General features: G+C 40.1%; 1 protein-coding gene across 2 annotated transcripts in view; it reads left to right on the plus strand.

The window, feature by feature from the left end:
- ntrk3b (neurotrophic tyrosine kinase, receptor, type 3b) overlaps nt 1-26116 on the plus strand; it is a 225936-nt gene that overhangs the window by 169535 nt on the left and 30285 nt on the right. For both annotated transcript variants that reach the window (XM_085441285.1, XM_085441353.1), the window contains 2 exons: nt 5635-5823; nt 20495-20625. In XM_085441285.1, the coding sequence (XP_085297411.1) occupies nt 5635-5823; nt 20495-20625 (320 nt within the window). The remainder of the gene's footprint in view (nt 1-5634; nt 5824-20494; nt 20626-26116) is intronic.

Consider the following 26116-nt stretch of genomic DNA (forward strand, 5'->3'; position numbering starts at 1 on the left):
CATTTATTTACGTCAACAGTGAGTAAAAATAACAAACAAAACTCCCTAACGGTCCCCACACTTCCCAGTACAAAAAAAAACAACCAACAGACAATTCGCTTACCTAAAGTGAAAAACAGGAGAAAACTGAATTAACAGAAAAGGCTTCTCACCACTACCACGCTGCTGTAGTGAACAATATATAAGATTAGATAAGATAAGATAAGGTAACCTTTATTATTCCCTTGCGTGGGAAATTTGTTTAAAAAAAATACGCAATGAAAGAGGTACAACAAACTACTTTAGCTACTTTACAAATCTATTTACAGCTATTTACAACAGCAATGCTCTAGTGCCAGACACACACATGCTAATCAGTTAACTAAGTTTTTAGGCAAAAACACTCTAAGTAACAACAATCAGAAAACACAGGCTATCTGTGGGGTGGTGGAGAGGGGACCAGGTGGTTGTCATCTGGTGGTTAAGTACTCGGGTAATCAACCAAGTATCCAATCCCAGAACACCCAACTATTCAGCAGGCACTGGACTTCAATAAGACACACCCAGGTGTCCACACCTGAGAGAGAAGAAGAAAAAAAAAACACAGCCAACCTCTGGTGGGAGGAGTCACACATAAATCAAACAATTACAACACTGAATCATAACAGTATGATTACCATGATTATGTTCAGTCATTTCTCGTTTCCCGCCTGTTTCCACTTCCCTGATTATCCTTGTGTATATATTGTCCAGTCCTTCCCTTTTGTCTTAGCATCTGTTTATCCACTGCATGTGTTCCCTGCCTGTTTCTGGATTCTTTTGCGTTTTTCCTTCAGAACTGTTGTGTTTTTTCTACACTGACATCAACCTGATAAGATTTGCATATTTGTTTACAACTAGTTACTACTGTTTCCATGTGCTGTATTTGGGTTATTTAACAATTACAGGCCCCAGTTTGTTAGTTAATTCCCTAATGTATTTACAACCTGGTTGTATGTCAGTAATTATGTTATTGTGCGATTTCACTGGTAGTCGCTGTAGTCAGTTGAGAATAGTTTAACTCTGGTTTTACTCTGGACCCAGCTCTCTTGAAGTTACTGAATGTCGTAGACTTTCTGTTGTTCCCAAGTCACTCACTTTTTTTTGTACTCGTAATGTGTTTATACGCCAATCTGCAGTTAATCATTAGTTAATATTAATTCCAGCTCTTTTCCATGCTGTCTCTTTTGTTCTGTCTCCCTCCCTAACAATGTGTCAGTGTAACATGTCATTTACGACAGAATATGCAGACGTTATTTTGAATAAGTTCAGAATTTCCCATTTTCTATACAAGACAATACTGTCCTGTGAAATTAACACAGCGCACAGCTATGTAGTACTGTGCTAACATGAATCCATCCATATATCCAATGTTTCAAACTGGATGATTAAACATGGTAAAGTCATTGGTTTTACAGTTCCACACATCCCATCAAAGGCTTCAAAAACAAGATTTCAAAAACCAGCTATGTCCACCTTTTATACTGTCTATGATCTGCACAACAACCATAACAGGACCAGAGAAGCAGGATCCTCATCTTTCAAGCTCTAGTTACTCTGGTCATGACTGCACAAAAATTACAGGCATTGAGTTGTAACATTCAGCTGGAGAGAAAAAGCTCATACTGCTGCATCATAATTACCACACTAACTGAAACAGAGTGGTTATTTATTTTCTCATCTACCTATATTTTACATCTTTAAATTGATACAAGTATCCGACTAATTTCAGGCTTGAGATACACACAGACAAATGATTGCATTAACTTGAGGAACAGGGCCTGAAAATCTGACCTTCAGAGCCAGTGAGATACTGCGAAAAAGATGAGACATGCAAAAGAATGGAAAAAATAGCTGAAAGTTGGCTCATTTCATTTTCCAGTTCTCCTGAATAAATCAAAGTTGGTTTAATAGAGAGGAACCTTGCTCTCAGATAGACATTTCAGGGGAAGATGTCCAGTGCCGAATTCCATTCTGTGCACAGGCAACGTCTCAGATGATAAAACCCCTCTCGGATGCCGTTGGGCCTTTTCATCACTCAGGTAACATAAATGCAATTTTTAGGGTGTTCTCAAGTCAAGAAGTTCAATTTCCCCCTCACTCCTCAGAAAACCTTCATCTAGCAAGAAATCAACGGGGAGGTTTCTGTGTAGTTTGAAGCACTGTGGTTTGGACTGAGGCCAGGCTTTCCCCGAGGCCTCATCGATCTGGCACCAGACTCTGATCAGATGGGTTTTCATTCCATTTCATATTGTATTAAAAAGCAGAACATAATCCAGGGATCCTTTTGAGGCATCTTCTTTCATTTTTAAAGATTTAAACATGAATCATAAAGATTTTCTAGGTAATGATTTTATTTCAAGTGTAGTGATGTTTAAAGCGGTATACTGCACATATATCTTTGTGCCTGTGCCGTGTAACAGAGGGTCAGAGGCATCAACTGAGATTTAGTGTGCCACCTGTTCCCAGTGGTTGGGTGGGTAGTTGCTGGCGAAGACCTGTGCTCTGCTGTGCACATCTCTGTAATAAAGCAGGCACTCAGGTATGAAATCTCTGCAATGAGAATAAATGTTGTGAATAAATTGTTGCTCGCATGTGTCACTTCATCACATGCCACCTCAACCCCATCTTCCTTCCACTCAGGGTCTATAATTTGATATGCCTGGGTCTTGATTACTATTTACAGTGTTGTCAAGGTGAGCAAAAGACTCAACATGGAGTGTAAACAGATTCACTGTCACTGCTTCTCTGAATCAGCTGCTGTTGACTTTATTTCCACTCACTGTTTCCTTCGCTCCCTTCATTCCCTCCCTCCTCCTTTCCTCATTCCCCACTGAAGATTGCAGTTGTCAGAGCTCCGCATTGCTTTCGGCATAGCAGTGATCGAACAGCAAACTGCATCACATTGGCTTACAGTAAATCATGTCAGAGTCTTTCTATGAATTTTGATTAAAGAAAGGGAATTATGCTTGGTATTGACAGGAGTGTGTTGTATGACAACATAAATTCTAAATTCAGACGGCGTCGGTAGTCGGGCACTACCTGTGTTGATAGTCATTTCTTTCTTTCTTTTTTATGCATTTTCTGTCTCCATTTATCAAAAATCTTCACACGGTCAGTATGACAGAAGTCAGTGAGGGATATGTTGTGCATCATGTTCCACGGCTTTGACTTTTCTTCAACTTTCTTTCACATTCAACTAAACTGCAATTAAATTTTAAAGGAAACATAACTGCATCCACAGGGAAATATTCACAAATTTGAAATGTTGCGAATATGTTACTGCCAAACCTTTTGTTTACTAGCAAATATAATAGTTTCATACAATGTCCTCTAATTCAATAGCATTAATTAATGGTTATGCTTAGCCACAAATCACAGACTCTAAAAAGAAATTGTTGTCCTCTTAAATATGATAATAGATCTCAATAATTTTGAACTGAAGATGTTTGGGAGGAAAAACTCCATTTTTTTCTAGCACCCAAACCACTGAAAAGAACAGTTCACATGACTCTGTGATACTGAGATGCATTATACATAAAATGTTGCTGGACATTACCTCATGTTTGCTGTCTTTTCAATGTGTTTCATATCACTTAGAAGATTGATAATCTAAAAGAATATGGAAACTAAAGAGGTGGCTGGCTTTGATTGTCTTTGGCTTCACACTTGAACCCAGCGGTCCCAAACCCCCGGGCCGGTCCATGAGTTGTTTGGCACCGGGCCGCGAGAGTTGAGACTCAGGTGTGAAAATTATGATTTTCATGGTCTTTATCGTTATTTTTTATCGTTAACTCAGTGTCCCTGGGTCTTTTCCTGTGAGTTATGAATAAATCTTTTTTTTTTTTTATTGGTACCGGTACTGGGTTTTTATTGTGGTATTTATCCACAACACCTTAAAGGCCGGTCCGTGAAAATATTGTCGGGCATAAACCGGTCCATGGTGCAAAAAAGGTTGGGGACCGCTGCTTTAACCCATAAAAAGAAATTCGAACATGTTAGTTTTGGGTATTCAGCCGTGATTGAAACCCATCCAGGCCTGCCATAACAGGCTAATATTTAGTTTTTGGATATTAAGTCCTTTGTGTCTTTGGATTGCCCATAAATCACCAACAAAACCCTGCACTCTGTACTATGTTATGCATTTCAGACACACGTTTTTTTAGTGCTATTGTCAAAATGGCTCATTTTACATTTGAATGCACAACACAAAATGACTGCGACTACACACAGTCTTTTTCAGGGGTCACCATAAATGCTTGAATTGAAGGGTTCTGGACTTAGATAAGTCACTGGATGTGAAGTGAAATGTCTTCAAGAAAGAAAGAAGTTCAGTCGTCTGAGAACCTACACGACACTATTTCAGGGGTCACGTTTTCATCCAATTTATTTTTCATCTCTCAACTCTATATAGAAACTTTTTTTCCCCTCCTGGAAGTGGAAAGTTTTCTGAGCACATCTAAATAAGATCGCTGAGATGGCCCAGGAAGTAAAAAAAAAAATCCCAACTATATTGCAAGAGAGGACATGTGTGGGGTGAAATACTGAAGATCTGACATCTGTAGGTTATCTTTGCAGGCATGAATGAACCTGTTACCTGTCACTGAGAGAGAAAGTTTTCAGGTTGAGAGATAAATGCCGTCAGTGTTCTAGTCTGAGAGCTGTGAGATGCTGAGATGTGTAGGAAGTGTTGCTGTTGAGCTTTGGATGTAAGGATAAAATGCTGGTTAGAAAACGTGAAGTCTACACATCAACTATTTAAAAACACTGTAAATGTGTGTTTTGGGCAGATTTTGATCAATTAATGTTGAATTGATAGTTTTCCAATGATGGATATGAGTGACCAGCTGAAAATCCAAAACTGGATTTTGACATATATGCTAGCAGCTTCAGGAAATAAAACACCAGCAAAACGCACCTGTTTTATATGTAAGTTAAACAGGTAAGCTAATTTTTGAAGGAGGAATAAATAAACTGAGTTTCTTTTTCTCATTACAGAAGATTTTTTCATTTGAGCCCTTAACTAAAATTTAAACAAATCCCCAAACAATTTAGTTTTTACCCATTTCCAGCTGTCTAAATGTCAGAATTGCTTCTTATCTAGCGTTAGTCATTTGGAGTATATACTGGGTATAAACCATTTCTCTATAACAAAACATAAATAGATTTTTTTTCTGTTCATTTATTTTGTTTTGAATTAGTTAGAAAAAACAACTTTAATTTGTTTGTATCTATGTCGCTGCTCCACACTGGGGTAATTGTGGGTACATGCCAATAAAAATATGAAGTCATGTTTACTGCAACTGCTCTTATTTTCCCTGGCTGTGCCTGGACATAAAAACAAACCTCCCACTTTGAAAATGTTACTTTATAACTGTGACTCTAGTAAAGGATAATTTACTGTACATGCATACTGTGTACTTCATTACCATATCTAAGAAACAACAACTGCAGCAACTCAGTCTCCACCCAGAATTATTATTATTATTGTTATTTATTTATTTATTTATTATTAAATAGAATACCTTAGGAAATTGTATTTGTGTCTCACCAAGTATATTCACAGTTTTAAAAAAATGTGTTTTGGAAGTAAGTTTTTCTTTTGTCTCTTCCCAGGACCAGTAGCTGTAATCAGTGGTGAGGAAGACTCTGCTAGCCCTCTTCACCATGTCAACCACGGGATTATTACCCCCTGTACTCTGGATGCGAGTCCTGATGCGGTTGTCATAGGGATGACTCGTATTCCTGTAGTGGAGAACCCTCAGTACTTTAGACATGGACACAACTGCAACAAGCCAGCCACCCGTAAGTCCTTCCAGTGTATCTGACAGCAGTTTAAAGTGCCAGTATCGCCTCTGAAAAAATCTTCTGCTCAATCTTCTGTAAAAGTCACAACATCAGCATCGAAGCAATGCTACTTTTTACATGGAGTCTGAATGAGTGCAGTCATATTGAGGAATAGATATGAACAAGGTTATAACATTCTGAGGAGATTTTTATGTGTAGCATTGGCTAATTACCATAAAAGGCTAGGACACAATACTTATTTATGTTCAGCCTAACCTTCATTCAGAAGCAGCAGGTTTGATTGAAAAGAGAAACTGTGCTGGATTTTTGGATAACATCACAAGCAGAATAAAAATCTGAGCTCACAGAGCTGCATTGCATTCACACCGAAGATAAGATAAACCAGGCAACCGAAGAGGGACGTGAGGGTCTAATTCACATGTGCATCATACGCAGCTAGAGTCTCGCAGTTTATTTTAGATTCTTTTTAAACTAGTGCTGACAGGCCTTAAACAAGGCCTGACAGCATCCACACGGCCACCATTATGGTGATTCATGCGGCACATGTTTATAGTTGTTCCAAATGGCCAACCATGCAGCACTGTAGTGCAAAGGTAAAAACTGTCACCTCACGCGTTCTGGTTTGAATCTGGGGGCCACCTGCTGCCTTTCTGTGTGAAGTTTGCATGTTCTGCCTGTGCGTAGGTTGCTTTTCTCCTTGTACTTCAGCTTGCTCCCACAATCCAGAGATATGCATGTTAGGTTGACTGGTGAGTCCAAATTTGCAGTGTGTTCACACCTCTAATAGACAATGTTTAACCCACATGCTGTGGGCACAGGTGACATGTGGGTTAAGGTTCTTTGCTTCTCTGAGTAAGAAACATCATTTTGGCATATTCCTCTATCATAGTGCTATCCCTCATTACTACCGGCTACCATTATTACAAATTATATTGCAGCGTTTTTCTAGGATCTGGCTAATTAAACTAAAACTGCAGGGCACGTATGAAGCAGACAGAGTGCCACAGCATGTTATGTAGTGTAAAGAAAAGAGCAGCATCTGGTCAGAGAGCCAGATATCAAACACCACATCTTTATGAGGCTCTATGAGGCTGTTGTACCTCCATTATAATTAGCTGTGTATCTTTTCAATGAGAATTGCTGAGGCCCTCGGGGCAAAGGTATAATTTAGATTCATCTAGAGAGTCGGCGTGATCATATGGTGTTTGCATCAGGTGGCATGGTGCCCGGCTTTTCATATAGGGCCTGTTTAGCAAAAGCCTCCTTCTGTATATCAGTGACTGCCGTTCCAATACCCTGAAAAAAAATATCACATGCTTTCCCTCGGGAGTCATGTTCCAGGTTGGAGAAAGACAACAGTACTTTAAGGCCTAATTACTCACAATTACATTGATTGCTCAAGAGAATCAGCAGAAAACTACTGTGCCAACAGCGAGCCTCGGCCTAACGCCTGCTGCTTTTATTTGAAATGATACCATTTTATTTGAAGTCAAACCAACCAGATTTAGTTAGGAAGCAGGAGCTCTTCCTGTCTGACAGTCCCGTTCAGCACAGATTTACGTCATTTACAACTTGGTTCAAAATGGCTGCTGGACAGGCTAACAGAAGTTGACTTCTGACTTGCAGCCAATGAGAATGAAGGAAATCCCATTTAGAGGTGATAAATAAATGACTGGTCTTATGTATTATGAATTGCATGAATTGTTAATGTCTAGCCAGTGACTGATTTATAACATCTCACGCCTTGCACAGGAGAGCTGATCGGGAGCTAATGAATAAATGACAGTGGGCACAAATGAAACTTTCTCTCAATCACCGTGCACCTGGAATTGAAAGTCGCACCATGAATGAGCGCCATGACAGCTTCGACTTAGTCTTTACTGAATGTTCTTCCTCTCAGTGCGCAGTTCCCTTTGTTCTTTTTTCTTTTCTTTTTTTTTTAATTTAATTCTGTGTGCATGCGTTAAAAAATAAAAAAGAAACCGTAGGAAATGAACCCTGAATTCATCACAAGGTCATAATGGCCGCTGCTTCCTGCCATCGGCTACAAAAACAAAATGGATCCAAACGGTTTCTGCCTCCGCCGATCATTCGCTGAATATGAATGCATTCTTTACCCTGAGGACACAGGGAGGGGAAATGTCTCTGTGTATCCATGTCTATATTTGCAGCTAGTGTGTGTGTAGGTCTATGGGAGTGAAAATTAATGCATGGATCTGAATGTACGCATACTCCTAGTGTGGTTTTTATGTACCAGGAATTTGCCGCATGTCACCTTAGTTTTCTACTTTCATCTGTATAATTGATGATTGATAAGCATCCCAAGTCAAGGGTCCCTTAGGTGCCCCCAAGGGCCTCCCAGGTCCAAATTGTCTACCTGGCCTCCTACCGACTTATTGTTTTGCACCTTCACTTGCCAACACAAGAGCTGCACTCAGCTCAGATACAGCATAGCTGCTTTCTGGTACTCAGCCACTAATCCATAATGTATTCATTCATTTACTTGAAAGCTTCTTATCCAGGAGAATAGCTTGCTGCCTGGGTGTCTCTGTCTCTCTCTGTCTCTTTCTGTCTTTCACACATACACACACATACATCCATAGTTCAGTCTAGCAATAGAGACGCTACCTAACACATACATAAATTTAACACACCCATACTTCTCCTTACCTGTGCCCATCAAGAGTACACTAATGTGCTGGTCAGTCCCAGCCTGCTTCTGCTACCTCTGGGTGATTTATAGCGTCCCTTGCTGTCATGCTGTGTGCATTTTGAAATCAGCTCCAGCGATAACAATGAGGGGGAGGAACCATATTTAGCTGTTGTTCTGGCTGCTGTGTGCCATTCTGGCTCCTGTTAAAACAGCTGCATTGAAGGGAAACTGCCTGCTGCAAAGCTTACACCAATGATTCCAGTGTGCCCTTACCAAATGTATTATTCATGAGTGTTTGATCTACAAGTCAAACCTGCCAAAAGAATATAAATATTGGCACCAATGGTTAAATAGTTCCAGTCACACTAAATAGAGCACACCGTATCTTGGCTGTTTAGGCTGTGCCACCTGAGATCAGTGCTGCAATCAGTCCCTCGCTGCGGGAGGGAATTTGAAAAATGAACATTAACTTCATCACATTATAGTTGCCCTCTAGTTGAACCATCAACCTGTACACATGTAGAATTAAACACGCTGGAAAACACAGCTGTCATTCTCACACCAATTTAGAAACACGCTGCAGCATCATGCAGTTGGTTTATATTTCGGTTGAACTGGTGGCCTCTAGTTTTGCTGTGTTAAATGCGTGAGCCGTGACTGATGATGACGTTTGTTGAGATGAGCTTTTTTAGGGGGGGTTTCCACTGAAAAAGGCCAATCCTGGGGAAATGTAGCCGCATTAGGGAGATAAAGGCAGGAAAGGCAAAGGACAATTCTTTAGCCTAATGACAGATCTATATCTATCCAGATCCGCTGTCTCCCAGCAAGTGGCTTTGTTTTATCACCGAGCTTGCTATTTTAATTACAGATTTGTCACATCCCGCTGGCCAAAATTAGACAATAGCTTTTGATGTTGGAGAAGCATATAGCCTTTCATTATAACCATGTTATTAGGGATAGTACTTCTGGGCAGGTTTCGGACAAACCCTCACTCTGCCCCCTCTACATTTGTGCAGCAGAGACAAAGTAATGCTCAAGGTGCTGTTTTTGAAGATCAAAATGTTTCCAGCAGGGACAAGGAGTGACTAATTTGGCAACTTGAAAGCGAAGCAAATGAATGGAAATGCAGCGCAGATTGATTGAAAGGCAGTTATCATGTTCCAAGGCTGCAATTCCATGAATTATAGTTTGAAACAGAACAGACCCACAGGCTAGACAGTTGTGAATTCAAACAACCTATTTAAGTGTCGTCGTCGTCCCAAAAGAAAAGTTCAAGATGATTTCCTTTCAGCTTCAACCTGGAAGGTTCTTTGCTGAACAAAATCTGAAATGATGCTTCTTCATGTCTGATAAAATTGAGTGAAAACTGTCTCCTGAAAGACAAAAACCTACAAGTAGATTTGCTGAAGATCTCACAAGGTTTTCGATTGAGAAAACCAGAAAGAAATCTAAAACACACTTAAAATACAGAAATATTTATCCAGTTCTTTTTTTACTCCTGTTATTATAAATTGAAATTAATTGCTCGCAGCATTATAACTTGGGACATATACTGGAGTGTGAGAGTATTAAAGTACACCAACACTGATTTGTTTTCTGTATTAACACAGGAACATACAGCTGTGCATTTGAATTTAAATAACACATTCTTGTCAGTGTTGACAGGTCAGCACCATAATGAATAATTAATTCCCATCACAGAGGACCCAGCCCACAGCATTTCAGCTACAGAATAATACAAATCTAAATAACACCAATTTTCCCAAGCAAAGTTACATAAACGCAACTATAACTAGTTAAGACTTTTAAAGAAACTCCCATGAGCCGCAAGTGTTAAGAACTTAGTGCTTAAGTGCTTAAAGCGTAACGTTTAATTCAGCAATAACAATAAGGCTGTGCTTAGGGAGAAGTTATTGTCAAAAGGAAATCAATCAGAATAAGCGTTATAGTATGGCACCACTGTTAAATATTAAATATGTAAATATATGCAGTATATCTATTAGTATATAAATAAGAATTTGTGTTAATTGTGTGATACCTGCAAACAACAGCCATTTCCTTCTTTTGTGACTGTATTTTCATATATGAGTTAAATTAGGATTCATTTTTATTTCATTCTGGCCATATTGTATAAAACACTGGACCTTTGTCACCAATGTCCAGCTTCACTGTGTTTCTTTTTCCTGCTTTTTAATAAAACTCAACAACTCCTTCAGTATCACACTTAGCCTGTGAGTGTGTGAGCAGGTTCTGTGGTTCACACAGCACAGAAACAACCACAGTAGCTAGAAGAGTGACAGCACAATATGAGAAAAGATTACATAAAAGATGGCTATTGAATAACAGCATGGTTACTAAAGCCAGGTTTAAAACACTAAATTTAGCATAGATATACACATATGCACAGACACATACACACAGTGGCACACACACATAGAAAATGTGTCATTCAGCAAAGGTGGAGCATGGACAGGCTCTTGCTAACTGCATTTAACTACACAGCAAGCCATCTTTTTTGTCATTTAATGCCATTAAAATGCTCGATCTCCAAGGAGTCGAGAGGTCCGGCTAAGTGACTTTAATCAACTATTAGCTAAAGCTACCTGTGTTGCCATCCACCTGTCACTCACGACAAGTAATGCAAACTGTAGCCCTTAAAAAGATTTGAATGACTAAGTTATAACAGATTCACACTCCATTAGTTGTTATGCAAGGAGAAATCAGCCATGGAGAAAACATTTTCATTTCTGTGGGGATTCACTCAGTTTTTGAGCCAGCCTCATGTGGCCACATGAGGAATTGCAGGTTGTTGGCACTTTGGGGTTGGTTTCGTTTTATTTGCTATCTTCTAATTTTGATTAATATGCCAAGATCCAGTCTCAGTCCCCTATCGATTTTTCATCCAGTCACATTGAAAGCCTGTCTTCAGCAAGCTCAGCACCTGCTGCCACACCAAAAACAGTTCCTAGGTTCCAGTGAAACTAGGCTAGCAGTGATCTTGCCAGTATTTGATACGATTCAATCCAAAGTATTTGTCAAATAGCCCAAAAATTCCCATCACTCTTGCCCACTTTCCACAGCAATTAGCCAGGTGTATGGAGGTCTTTCATTCTTTGCACATCTACTTCTGTTATTTTTGAGTGAAGCCTTGCTCAAGGGGGCCTGTGTGCTCTTGGCTGACATGCTATTGGATGAAAAGGTGAGGGGGCGGCGGCTGCTTTATTATGCTCTTTCATAACCGTCATTGAGAAATAAAAGTGACATTGGAAAAATACCATTATGAAACATAAACACATTTTTGAAAGAGGGCATGTGAAAAAATGTCTAATGAAATGAAAAGGTGCCCCAGTAAAACCTTGCTACTGTGAAAATAAGAATGATAAAATAACCTTTAAAAGAAAAAAATGCCAGCTTATTCCACGTGCTTGCTTCTAATCATTTCTGAACAAAGCTGGTGTCATCAGGATGATGTTATGGGTGATGCATTCTTTATTTTTGTCATGTGTAGGTGTTATTTCACATAAGCCAGAGTTTTCACTAATGCCAGGCAGCAGCGGTAGCAGCAGCAAACACATAGGCCGGCAGTAAGCCAGCCACAGCAGGTTAGGAGTAGATACCCACAGAGAGTCAACAGTAAATGCGGGTGTTCATGTCACTGTTGCCCAACGATGCCAGCAGACACAGCCCCTATGCTGCAGTGAATTTAATGGCGTGAGCTTTTTGTATGCTATTAGCTGCTGGATGAGTGCCTCTCTTCTGACTGTTCACATCCTGCGGTGCACTTTTTGTAGGCAGACTGAACTACAGGTAAATTACAGTGGTCTCAGTGAAATGATCTCTACATTTATATTGTGATAAAATCTAGGAGGGCAGTAAATGAACAGAGGGGGATTTTTTTTCCAAGTGAGTGTGTTTGTGATAATATTTGTTTTTTATGCTAATGATTTGGACTGCAGTACTTATCAGAATATCGTAAAACATTTGCTTTTTATACATTTGAATTTAAATTTAAATTAATAGTGGTTGAACCCTATTATAGTTCCCATTTAGTTTTCTATAAGAAAAAGTTTTTATGAGTGGCAAAATCTCCTTAAAAGTAGCTTTATAGACAAAATAAATGAATGTGAAGCTGATGCCCGAAATGAGAATTTGTGTGGACGTTCTCAGCATTTTTAATTAGGCCACCACTTCTCAATATTAGAAGCAGTCACTCTGCAGAGGATAGATTGTCAATGTCCAGTAGATGCACACTGATCAACCCACCGCACACTCAGGGACGCTAGTGAGATACAAAGAAATACTCAGTCTCCTGTGAGGCATAAACAGCCACATCAGTGCACAATGTTGGCAGTTGGAGACAAACACACACGCACATACTGACACTGGAGAAAGTTGGCAGGTAGCTGTGGTGAAATGCATGCATGCACACAGACACACATGTGGGTACAGAACAAAGCCCTCCAAACATCTGTGCTCCTCCAGCAGCCTGACCTGACTAGCTGAGTAAATCTCAGCGCTGCATTGCCTCTCGGCCTCCAGGGAGAATGTTTGCTGGCGCTGAGGCCTCAGGTGAGCCAGGACAAATGAATGATGCTGAGCTGCAGGATGGAGATTTAATCTCAGGGCTTTTCAGCATGCCACTCTGGGTAAATAGGCTGCAGGATGCAGCCCGAGTCCGCCTGCAGAGGAAACTGAAGGTTAAAGTAACTTGTCCTCGCCACTATCAATAGGTGCACTCCATAATGGCACCTTCATTCCCATCAGTGGAGAGGAATGAGGTGGCTGGTAGCTATTTAGCGGCTGAGCAAAACAAACCAGATGAAATATTCACACCCAGGAAATAAGGAAGCAGGGACAACTATACAAATGAGGTGTTGTAGTATTTACTTTATTAATTTGTGCAGTTTTGTACACAGTCAGTTATCACAGTTCAGTGTGTGTACAAATCTAAAGTGAAAAGTTATTATTTTAAAGTTAAGTTAAACACAAAACAATAACAATTATATTGAAAGCGGCCTCCATCAATTACATATCATTATTTGGTATGGTGAGATAGAGGCAGATGACTCACTATGGAAACCCCTAAAGCAACGGTCCCCAACCTTTTTTGTGCCACGGACCAGTTTAATGTCAGACAATATTTTCATGGACCGGCCTTTAAGGTGTCGCAGATAAATACAACAAAATAAAATGATACGACCAAGACAAAAACTGTGGTATTTTTTAAATGTAATAATAAATATTTACAAAATTAAAAGTTTACACAACTTTTAATTGTGTAAAAGTTACAGAATTACATTCACTGTGTAATTGTGTAACTTTATTAGCAGCATCCTCCTGAAATGCACCAACAACATTGAGAGTAACATTCTACTTTCTGCCCGTTAATGCGCTCTGGTCGCGACCAGACGGTTTCTTTGTGTTTCTTTATTTGTTTTTTATTGATACATTGTGGCACATTTTCAGTTCATTCTAGCAAAATATAACAACCCAATTATTTTGAGCAGCTTTAGATGCATGACTAGGTAAAACAGTTGTTAGTTTGACAATTAATGAGCTCTGGTTTAGTTAATTTGCATAATGACAGATATAGATATTAAGGTGATAAAACCGATAAAATAATATGAAAATGTTTCCAGTTTACACATGTGAGATATTATTTAATCATCTCACATCACAGCAAGTGATAAAATAAATAAAAAGATACAGTAACAATCTAACACAGTCTTCAGTGTGCTTTAGCTGCTTTAAAAAGGAAGACGAGGGAGACTATTTTAGTCTGGTATTATGTGGTTAAAAAACTTTCTAAGCCTACACCTGCTGATTGATGACAACCTTCAAATTTTTACATTTATGGCATTTCACCAACTACCTCATCCAAAGAAGCTTAATGACGGGTGCAACAAGAGAATAAGCTTCAATAACTGGATGATGGCAGCGATGTGACAGGCATCTGGTAGTAAAGCCAACACTGATCCTCGAATGATCCTGTGTGACGGAAAAGTGCAAGTAAAAGAAAAATGAATATTAGGTATAAGACAAGCAGTTTTTATAATGCTTAAAGTTTCTGTGATATTTATGATATTTACACAAGTGCATGTCTGAAGCCAAAAATATAATCTACCTTTTCCTACCTTTCCATTGGTCTGGCTTTTCTAATATGGCCCCAATGAACTGCTAAAAGGGTCTAAGACCTCTCTGGCTCTGATTTTTTTTTCTCCTTGTTTTAGTCTGACATGCTTGTGCACCTGAATGCCATATATAACTCCTTTAATAAAAGCGGAAGTGAGAAAGGGAGATATCAATCAGTATGAAATACATGTGGGGTGAGTCGAGAAACCCTTCAGACCTTTATCAGATGGTGAAGTGTCAGAGACATTTGGCCTATCAAATCCCGTCAAAATACATTTTGAATTAAAATGTATGTGTATCGACTTCAGGATGTTTTTCTCCACTCTTGGAAAGCAGCCTTTTACAGGGTGAGGCAGTGACAGCAGTGATGTGTTGGTGTCCCTAGTGGGGCTCTCACCCTGCAAACTGGCTGCCAGTTTCTGCACACACTTCTGTTCTGATCTACTTTAAAACGGGGACATTTTTTCTTATTTAACAGCGATTTCAAAAATAGTAGTTATGATACCAACTGATGGAAACACCAGAGGAACAGGTGACTTTTTTTATGAATCACCTACACAAGATGTTCACGGCCAGATGGTTATGGAGAAAAAAGAAACCCAGAGGAACGGTCAGACTAAGCTAGTAATCTGTGTCTTTGAATGAGGAAATATTTGAGAGAACTGGTGAAGCATCTGGTGAACTCCTTTTGGGCAAAGCCACATTGTGATAAGGCTCTCTTTTTATTTGAAATTTGTTTGAACATGGGAAGAAAATGAACATTCAAGCTGTAATAACTTGGTATAAATCTAACTATGCAATGTTAGCTTTGTGGTCCTGCAGAGGTAAGTACTCTTGTATGTTCTAGAAATATAATAGCCCTATGCTGTGAGAACTACCTTTAGCCACTGCTTCCTATTAACTTTCTTTCATAAGTAGTAAATTAAGCTACATAATTGGGATCCTTGAATGTAGAGTATGCAAATTGAACTGACCTTTTAGAGTTTAAAGTCAGGAAGAACAATGCTTGGAAGAGTTTTGGTGGTAACCTATTTTCGCTACCTCCACACTTACATGGGTATTTGTGAAAACTGAGATTTTTTGTTTTTAAAAAAACATCCTGTCCACACATTAAAAAGCAAAGTCAAACACTGTCAAGAACATGCCAAATCCTAACCGTGTAGAAATGTTGGCAAATCAGAAGTCTAGAAGCCTGGGAGGGAAACGCTAAACAGGGTTTTGTGCCCTCACAAAACCTTAAGTACTTCTGAAAAGTTTGTATTACTTTTCAAGTGCCTTTTTCAAGTGCCTTCATCATTTCAAATGTTATTCAAAACCAACATAGGGATTTGGGTTGTGAGAATGATTGTGTGGAATGTAGCCACGTCCGAAGTTCACTCTGACGCCTCTGTCTTTCTAAATGGAGGCACAGTAACTGCGTGTGCATATGTCAGCATGTAAAAACTGCAGATAGTAAGATTAACAGCAACAGTATTTTGTCGAAATCCACCGTTGTAGAAAAAACACTAACGTGGCACACAGCATGACGTCAAAAACGGCGCACACCTTTGACGTTGCGTCACTCAATCTCTATTTTCCTCGTTCACACCTAAAAGCACAAATAGTTTTCAAAAATCTTCACCCTGGCAGAATTTTTTCAAAATCTGTTTTCAGTGACCCAAAATGCTGTTTATGTGTGGATGAAAGGCCCAAACGCATAGAAAAAGCTGCGTTTTCAAAAATACCCCTGTATGTGTGGACGTAGCCTTTGTCTTAAAAACAAACAAAAAAAACTGTTGATGTAAGCTTAAAACCCTCACAATGTTCTGGTAAGGTCCAAGACATACAGGGGTAGAGACCATCTGGAAACCACCAATCTCAAGGAGAAACTGTATCTTCCCTGACTGGTTTGCAAATGGCTGCAAGAAGTTTTGGTTGATAGCAAGCTCCAGCATTTGGCTATAGCTTGTATGGAAGACTTACCTGCAAACATTACACCTTTTTTTGCAACATATGAATATGACAGTGCAGTTTAGATGTTTAAGTTTGGTCTTGTTTTTCCAGCTATGTTAGTTTATTTTATAGAATGTTACAGTAAATTTTTTAGACACAGAGCTGATGGGTGAGGGCCAGAACTGTTAAGGATTCTTTTCCACGGAGCATGAGGTAAAATGCTGCCGAACACTTGTAAGGGTACTGGTTGAAGGTCTCTAGCAGGGAGGTGACGGTGGCTCCAATAATCTTTCATACTGTTCTTGCAACTCCCACAAGAGCGTGAATCAGACTGGGATGCAGTAGGTAAGAATGCTTTCATTGGTGGCCTTGTATAAGGTGTTGAGGGCTGAGAAGATTAGAATGACGTGCCAGTGCCTCTGTAGGGGGCGGAGCTGGAACTCTGCCTTCATCGTGATGGCCATGGTGTTGGTGGATCAAGTCAGGTCATCACCACCAAGGAACTTGATGGAGCTGACCCTCTCCACAGCCTCCTCCCCTATGGTCAGATGGCCTTCCTAAAGTCAATGACCATTTCTCCAGTCTTGTTGACTTTCAGGAAGAGGCTGTGTGCCCCTAGCTACTCTGCCTCTATCTCAGTCGGTCCTTGCTGTTGATTGTTGGATCAGTGAGATTTTCACTTTACCTTTACCTTACAGTATAACGTTCCTCACACTGACTATTATTGTCAACTGGCACTATAAGCAAAATTTACTTGAATTTAATAGTGGACGCTCTTGGATATTTTCCCAACCAATCAGTTTGTAGTATTCTTAACTCCCATTGGTAGCTGCCTCAAATCGCCTCAACTCAGTAACCACCTCACAGTGGTGATTTCTCGTGGTATCATCATCAAAGTCACAAGTTTTTGAGTTTACCAGCCCACGGACAGTAACTACAAGAGGCAGAGCTCTGGAAATTGTAGACTTAATTAACCTCTTCATTTAGAGAAAGAGATCCAGCAGTCTTAGGAGAACAGATGCAATAGCTTATTCTCTATCTGCAGACATAAGTGTTTCTTTACATATAACCTTGTGCAATTGAGTCCTCAGAGACATACTTTCCCCCGTATAACCATCAAGTGCGATTCAAACGAAGAACACAGATGGAGGGTGGATTCAATTCCAGGAAGTCTACTTGTCCACTGAGGACATATTAGGCTCTGTGATTTATCTAACAAGAATAAATAGGAAGGCTGAAAATGTACTTTGAGAATACTGCGTCAGTCCCACAAGCATCATGGTCTATTATTATTGCACATACCGGAACATGACTGTCCAAGGACCGTTAATACCTGCAAATATACAGACTCTGTTACAGAAGGTAAAAGATAAAACACAAGCCTTATGGTAACCATTCATTCATTGTCTACAGAGCAAACATGTAGTGCAACATTCCACTCAAAACAAGCATTCATTTGTACATAAAGATTAGTACATAACAATTAGTATTGGTAGTGGTATTTGATTAGTATTTTAAATCTTGTATAGTAATTCCTGGAAAACACCATTTGCACGTTGTTAGTTGTTATCTGATTTTGGTGTTCACCTCAAATTTTTTTTTTGCGCATTCATCTGTGGTACTGTTTTTGCTGTGCAGGACCACCACCTGTCTTTTTTTGCTCTGCCCTTTTCTTGGTTGCTGTTATGAACAAATAAACAGAATATTTCAGGGTTTCTTTGTAAGAGACTAAAAGCAATATAAGTGATAAATATTACCATTCTGTAGAATATTCTTATATTTCACTTTTACTTGTTCCCATGTTCTAGTGGGTCCTGTTGTGGCTCTAATGTGAAAGGGGATATAATATAACATAATATAATATAATGTAATATAATATTGGATAATATAGTGTGATATGATAAATCTACCCTACCGCCTACTGGTGTTGGCCAGAGGGGCCGATGGCGCGATATGACAGCCTGGCTTCTGTCAGTCTGCCCCAGGGCAGCTGTGGCTACACCTGTAGCTGCCTCCACCAGTGTGTGAATGTGAGAGTGAATGAATAGTGGCATTGTCATGCGCTTTGGGTGCCTTGAAAAGCGATATATCATCCACTCCATTATTATTATTAAATTACTTACGAGTTTAATTTGTCAGCAACTTTATGCCAGCCCTCTCTCCTTGCTTTTGCAGCCTTTGCAGTGTTCCCTTGCGTTTTAATTAAACTCTGAAACTCCTGAAATCCCTCACTCAAGAGTTCTTGCTCTGCTGCCGAAAAATACCGAGCGCGCTCCTTCGACATTTTCGCCGACCAATCAGAGGGTTGCCGATCAATGTTTCTACTATCGATGCGTAGCCCCTTTTACGACACCCAGTGATCTCACATTACTTCATCCAGCTATACTAATCGTCAAAAGCAGGTGTGTTCGGAGAACCGGATTAGTGAGCTCACGGTTAGCGCGATGATTTGGTCTTGGATGTGTCATTTGATCTTGGATGTAGTAAGCGACGTACGAAGAACGGGCCCCTGAATGAGGTTCAATTTGCCATGTTGCAAGGAGAGCTTAACTTCTGTCTTGCTAGCTTGCCCTGCGCTCTTCCTTCTGGCAATGCTGTCTGTGTTGAACGCTCAGCGGATCTGCGCTTGACAGTGCAGCCTAGGCGGAGTAGTCGAACGCAGATTCACTGAGCGCTCAACACAGACAGCATTGTCAGAAGGAAAGTTGATAAAATAAATTACAAATTTTGTATTTTTCGATACATATGCGTACCGAACCGAAAGCACTGTATCGAACGGTTCAACATCGATACGAGTATCGTTGCACCCCTAATATATATATATATATATATATTTAAATCTGTTGTGAAACTGTGTGATCAGTATTTGTACTGAGGCACATCGAGTAGGTCTATCAGAAGCCAGCAACTCCTACGCCTCACCAGCTCTTTCATACAGAGCTTTCTGTCGTGCTATTTCTACCTTTTCCTGTATCTCCTTTTGAGTTATTCAGCCTGTTATTTTGCGGACAAAAGTCAAGATCCACCCGTTTTCCACCAGGCCAATCAATAGAAGAATAAGCCTCCATTCTAGGTTCACAAATATTGCAAGCAATTGCAAAAAGGGGTGAAAATGATCTAAGGTCACACGCTCAACAGAAAAATATACCGACTTTACTACCTCGTAACTCTAAAGATATCCCTCTAAAGTAAGTTATTACAGGTAACAGAAAAAGAAAGACGTTGCTTTCTCCCGCTCTGCTCAGCCAGTTGTTTTATGTTCCTCAAAGAGTAAAATTTTACAATTCTGTTCTCATTAGAAAATGTCCTCCTGTGGCGTTTCAGTGGCGACAGTAAAACCGAGGAATCCAGATAAGAGATTTATAGCTCAGCAGGTCCAGTGTCACCTGGCAGTTTATTTGCACTTCTAAGATTTAAAACCACTTGAACTGTAATGCTCCAAGTGTTCTTTGAGTAGCTCCAAAGTTAGATAAAACATTTTTCCTTGCAGTTTGACACTATCATACATCTTGTTGGAGGTGGATCACACTTGGAGAAAAATATTGAAATATTCAGTATATTTTTTAATGCTTTCACCATTACAGAAAACACTGGTTTTAAGATGTCTGGTGCCAGTTTTTGTAAACACCACCCTGTGGGTCAGCACGAATATTTCTGTAGAAATCTTGCCAACTTGTCTGGAATTTAAAATACTGCAATATAGCTGCATGTCCAGCTTCCAGTGCAGTAATACTGTTTATGTTCTGTCTCCCCTTCTCTGCCTTACAACTTCCTTCCTTTTTAGTTTAGTTATTGGTAACATTTTGATTTGATAAAAGCATTTCACTGCCAATGTAACACGTTTTCTGTGCGATTAAACACATAAAAATGTCTGAAAGTCTAACTGAAATTCTCAAAAAAGTTATTGTTTTTTTTTAAAATCTGTCATCATTTCTTCTTCTTTGGTTTTAGTTGTCCAGCATATAAAGCGGAGAGACATCATCCTGAAAAGAGAGCTGGGCGAGGGAGCCTTCGGTAAAGTCTTCTTGGCAGAATGTTACAACCTCAGTCCCACTAAGGACAAGATGCTGGTGGCCGTTAAGGTACGTTTTAAGTGGTTAGCTGTGTGTCTGAGTGTTACAAAGAGGATTGCAGTAATGGCTGAACATTGTGTGAGATTCTTATTTTTGTAAATATGAACCTTTCAGCAGCTGCTGGTTAGTGTAAAACATACTTAAAAGACTGGAGGTAGCTTCTGAAAGTGAAAACCAAAGCAAGTGTGGAATTTTCATTTGCCACCAGACAGTGACTGCTCTAGCTTCTATGAGCCTACCTCAGTAAAAAATATTCAAATTAGGTAATCCATCACTGATTTAATTTTTAATACAATACAAAATGTTTTTCTTTGCATTTCGTAATCTAATGGGCGAGGAAAATGCCCCAAATTCAAAACTGATGACTTCTAAACTCAAGTGGCTATGATGACCTCTTTTGAGCCGAGTTTATGGTTGTTTCCTGTGCTATTTGTAAGGTCCCCACAGCCCCGTACCCATTCAGCATTGCCCATTCTGCACTGAAGACTTGCAGATCTCTTTGCCTGAACAATGGGTGTTGCCATTCCCCTGCATCAGCACTGGTACAGGGGTACCTTTACAAAGTTATTAAAGTTCAAGTTCAAATTTTATTCGCCACATGCATTGGCAGGTTGCCCTGCAGTGGAATGAACCCGCCCCTCGACCATACACACACACAACACAGACATCACATGGGGATACAAGTCAGAGAGCGGTTGCATTACAGAAAAAACACTGAAATGTACACTACAATGGGAAAGTACAAGAGGAAAAAAAGAGACCTCTACTCATGCTGGGCTATAGGAGGACAGCATGAGAACAGGAAACAAAAAAACTCCTCTGCACAGAAAGCACATAAATGTCCACAGCACAACATTAGGGGATAAGGAGTAATCCCAGGCAACACAGCAGCCATCCTGCCACTGCGCCAACTCTCTAGCGCAGGCCAGACCCGCCTCGTGTTCCCAGGAGGCAACAAGCATCGAAGGCATTGGAAGCGGAAGGGGGATGTGCGAGTGCTTATCAGTGTAAATGTATGTGTGTGCATGTCCATAGTTCAGCTGAGACAGTGTCCTCTGCCCTATCAGGCTAAGTAAACAGTCTACCAGCCAACCCAGGTGGCCTTGCATAGAGTGGGAAGAACAGTCATGAGAATTTCAAAGCTGCTCTTTAACACTCCGACACTGGTCTCTCAATCTCCCGTTGGAGAACAGCGAGCTTTCCATGATGTTATCAAACTTGCGCTCCGTGGTCTTGTCATTCTTGTGCTCAGAGAGCTGATTCTGAGAACTCACGACTGCAGTGAGTTATTCCACGATGTAATCCAACTTTCGTTCAGAGATGTTATTCTGAGCGGCCTTTTCCTTGATGTAACCCAATATACGCTCAGAGGTCTTATTCTGAGTATTCACGGCAGCTGTAAGCGTCTCCAAGGTCTTCAGTGAGCCCATTCTGAGAAGTTGCACCTCGTCCCATCGTTTCAATCCCAGCGGGCAGCCTTGGGGGGGTTTTGAACAGCCAGTTCCGCTTTCTTAATTCTCCGATATGCCAGGGCCAAGCCAGCTCCGATCAGCAAGAACCCTGGTATCATGGTTCCGAATAGATAGATATCTTCAGCGTCCTCGATCGACAGTCCCGCCAGGCACACGATCCTCCATTTCTGCCACCCGTCCATCGTGTATCCGGCAGGGAAAGTCCCTCCAGGGCACTCGGGCTCTCCCGAGCCCAGACTTCTCGTTGAGAAAAGGGTGTCAATAGCATTCAGAGACCAGTTGATCAAATCCATAATTCTCTTTTAGGTTTTAGAGAACAGACTGTGAGAGAGTGTTCCAGGGAAAGTAATACACACGAGACAAGACAAGGACACAAGAGGCTAAGCATTGAAGATAAGGGGAAGGAGGAGAGGAGAAAAGTGCGACTGCCTTCACCGAGAGCCAAACGAGTTCTAGTTCCCTCTAGAAAGTCTCATCTTTTCAAATTATTGCAGTATCTTCCGCTTTGCCATTTGATAAACTCTGACCTCTTGTAGGGATGCTTCAATGGCATGATAATAAAAATTACAAAAATCTAGAGATGCACAACCAAAGTGTAGTGCACACACCAACAGTTGTGATGTCGCATTGGGCTCATACTGCCATTCTCACAAGGGTCAACAAGCATCTCTGAAGCTTATTAAATAAGCTCACCTGTGCAACTCCCTGTTGCACTGGGAAGAAAAATAAAGCCAAAATGGAAACAAATAAATTTATCCAACAACATAAAGATTGCGAGCTGCTCACTAAACACAATAAATCAACAAAAGTATTAAACTTGAAATTCAGGTGTTTCTTTTTTCAGTCCTGTTGCCACAGGTGCACAAAATTAAGCACCCTTTCATGCAATCCTTTGAAAACATTTGTGGGAGAATGGGCCATTCTTTCACTGAATTTGAATGTGTTACAGTAACAGGATGCCAATGTTGCAACAAGTGATGTGATTGAATGATTGATGTGACTGATAATATTTCTTTCACCATCGGCTGTAAGGTGTATTATTACTAAGTGGAATCGTTCAGCAACCGCAGTAACTCAGCCACACAGAAAGGCACACTGCACAGACTTACTGCACAGAGCAGGATAGCCGAGTGCTGAGGCACGTAGTGTGTAAAAGTCAGTGAGGCTCTGCTGACTCACTAACTGCAGAATTCCAAGCCTCCTCTGGCATTAACATCAGCACAAAAACTGTGCACCGTGATGGTTCATGGAATGATCAAGCAGCTCCTGTAGGTGTAAACTGTAGGTGACCCACTACTTTTGTCCATATGGTGTATCACAGCCCAGTGCACAAACTGACTGCACTTAATTACACAGCCATAGTGGACACCATTCCAGTAAGAACCTTGATATCGGTACTCAGAAAGTAGGATAGCTGATGATATCATTAGGGAATATGAGTTCCTGGGTTGCACAACCGTAACAAGTTCTTTAAGTGTTTAAACCCAGTTGTGGTTTCAGAGAGAGTCTATTTATTTACTGGGTGGTCTATCTTCCTGGTATGTCACCAGTTTTCTGGCAAAGTTACAGGCAAAGTTAAAGTCAAATGCACCAAAAATAACTGTTTATTTTCCTTATATTACAAACATGACACAAGGTACAGCACACAACAGTTCCTCTAAGGAAGTCACTATCTTAACTGTGAGTGCTGGTTACACGATTATCCTTTTCTTTATTGCTTATGCTAAGTTTCCATGTACCTGGCATAGGTGCATATTCTGACACAGTCTTAGGCAAAGCCGAATGAATATGCTGATATTGAATCTGGTGTCTGTCTGCTGGAGTTCTAGTCTTTGTTCCCATCTGGAACCTGCCTTACTAACAGTCAGGGGACCAGCGGCATCTGTCAAAATGGAAGAACGAGCGGAGCAAAGTTAATACCCCTGTGAATTTAATGATTTGTTTTAAAGAGATTGAAGCATTTCAAACCATTGTCCCTGTGTGCCATCACAAAGCTTAATATTAAGTTGTGCTTGGCAGCACCCAGGGTGAATATAAAGAGTTGTCTGAATGGAAAACATGTGAATAAGAGGTTGTGGACTCAGTAAAACTACCTAAAGGGGGGGGAGAAAACCACCCTGACCTTGACAACAGAGAAGTGAAATAGTACAGATGAAGGTGATGGAGTATCTGCCTGTAACTTTCTTTTCTCCCTCTTATAGAATTAGCAAATGAGTTTGTGAGTAAACCTTGACCTCCTTAAAACAGAATACTATGTGGATTTTCATCTGAACATTCTCCTGCCTGTGAGAAAGCAGGAACCAGCTCTCTGAATTCTCTTAAAGGTCAACAAAGGGAAAATTCATTGCAGCGCTTTGCCTCAATTTATCGTGTTCAAGCACTTTGAAGGTATTGTTTTGGAGGAATGCCCAGACAAGAAACATTTCCTTAAGAGTGCGGTTTGATTTGGTAATAGAATTTTATGGCCATTTTACCTACTCTGCTGTACATCTCAACCACCTCTAGCATTTCACTGCAAGAAGAGCACATATGAGTAAATGCATTTCCATGCCAAGGTCATTCCATCTGTAATAATGTCAGCAGCAGGCTGGGAAAACAGGAACCAATGCTAAAGAGACTAGGATAATCAACACTCCCTATTTTTCTGCTGCTGATGAACTGCCAAAAGTCTTTTTTTCTCCTCCAGCAGACGCACCAGTAATATATTATTGCATTTATTTGATATTTGTGAAACAAGTACGATTTAGAAAATTATGTGGTCTAGACTTTAAATGAGTTCAGTTTATTTGCCTGCTTGATCTTACTTCCAGTCAAATCAATTAATGTGTACATTGAGTTCATCTCTACTCCTCAGACAGCTGTAATTGTTTGTAGAAAGATGTATTGTGAGCAGTACAGCTATCTGGCAGCAGCATATTAACAGCAGATCCTTTAAGTCTTGAAAGTTTTAAGTTGGAGGCAGACCAGGACATGCATCAACACCAACTGTCTCCGGTCATGGTTTGTTCTTCATTAATAATTTTCTGTTTTATTTTCAAAATACTAATATTATTTAGAAGTGCCATTGTATGTAATGCTTACTCCATTTGCTTGACTCTCAGGATGTACAGAACCAAGGACATTTCATACTGAATGTTCCTTACTAAATGGTCCAGAGGCAAATACAGATTCCGTCTGTAGTTATAGGAATACCCCTGAAGTCTTCCTTTTTCTCTCTGAACATTTTGTCCACCCATACTGCAACAATGCAAAAGCTTTACCTTGATAATAACAAAAAATTCTGTCCAATATAGAAGGCACATCAATTTGTTGTAAGAAACTATACTTACTTGCTTTTACAGGGAGTGCAGAATTATTAGGCAAGTTGTATTTTTGAGGAATAATTTTATTATTGAACAACAACCATGTTCTCAATGAACCCAAAAAACTCATTAATATCAAAGCTGAATGTTTTTGGAAGCAGTTTTTAGTTTTAGCTATTTTAGGGGGATATCTGTGTGTGCAGGTGACTATTACTGTGCATAATTATTAGGCAACTTAACAAAAAACAAATATATTCATTTCAATTATTTATTTTTACCAGTGAAACCAATATAACATCTCCACATTCACAAATATACATTTCTGACATTCAAAAACAAAACAAAAACAAATCAGCGACCAATATAGCCACCTTTCTTTGCAAGGACACTCAAAAGCCTGCCATCCATGGATTCTGTCAGTGTTTTGATCTGTTCACCATCAACATTGCGTGCAGCAGCAACCACAGCCTCCCAGACACTGTTCAGAGAGGTGTACTGTTTTCCCTCCTTGTAAATCTCACATTTGATGATGGACCACAGGTTCTCAATGGGGTTCAGATCAGGTGAACAAGGAGGCCATGTCATTAGTTTTTCTTCTTTTATACCCTTTCTTGCCAGCCACGCTGTGGAGTACTTGGACGCGTGTGATGGAGCATTGTCCTGCATGAAAATCATGTTTTTCTTGAAGGATGCAGACTTCTTCCTGTACCACTGCTTGAAGAAGGT

The sequence above is a fragment of the Copadichromis virginalis genome, linkage group LG1 (assembly GCF_057382275.1).
Source record: "Copadichromis virginalis isolate Kocher_CV1m ecotype Utaka linkage group LG1, C_Virginalis_male_GT1.1, whole genome shotgun sequence".
In the NCBI taxonomy this organism is placed as follows: Eukaryota; Metazoa; Chordata; class Actinopteri; order Cichliformes; family Cichlidae; genus Copadichromis; species Copadichromis virginalis.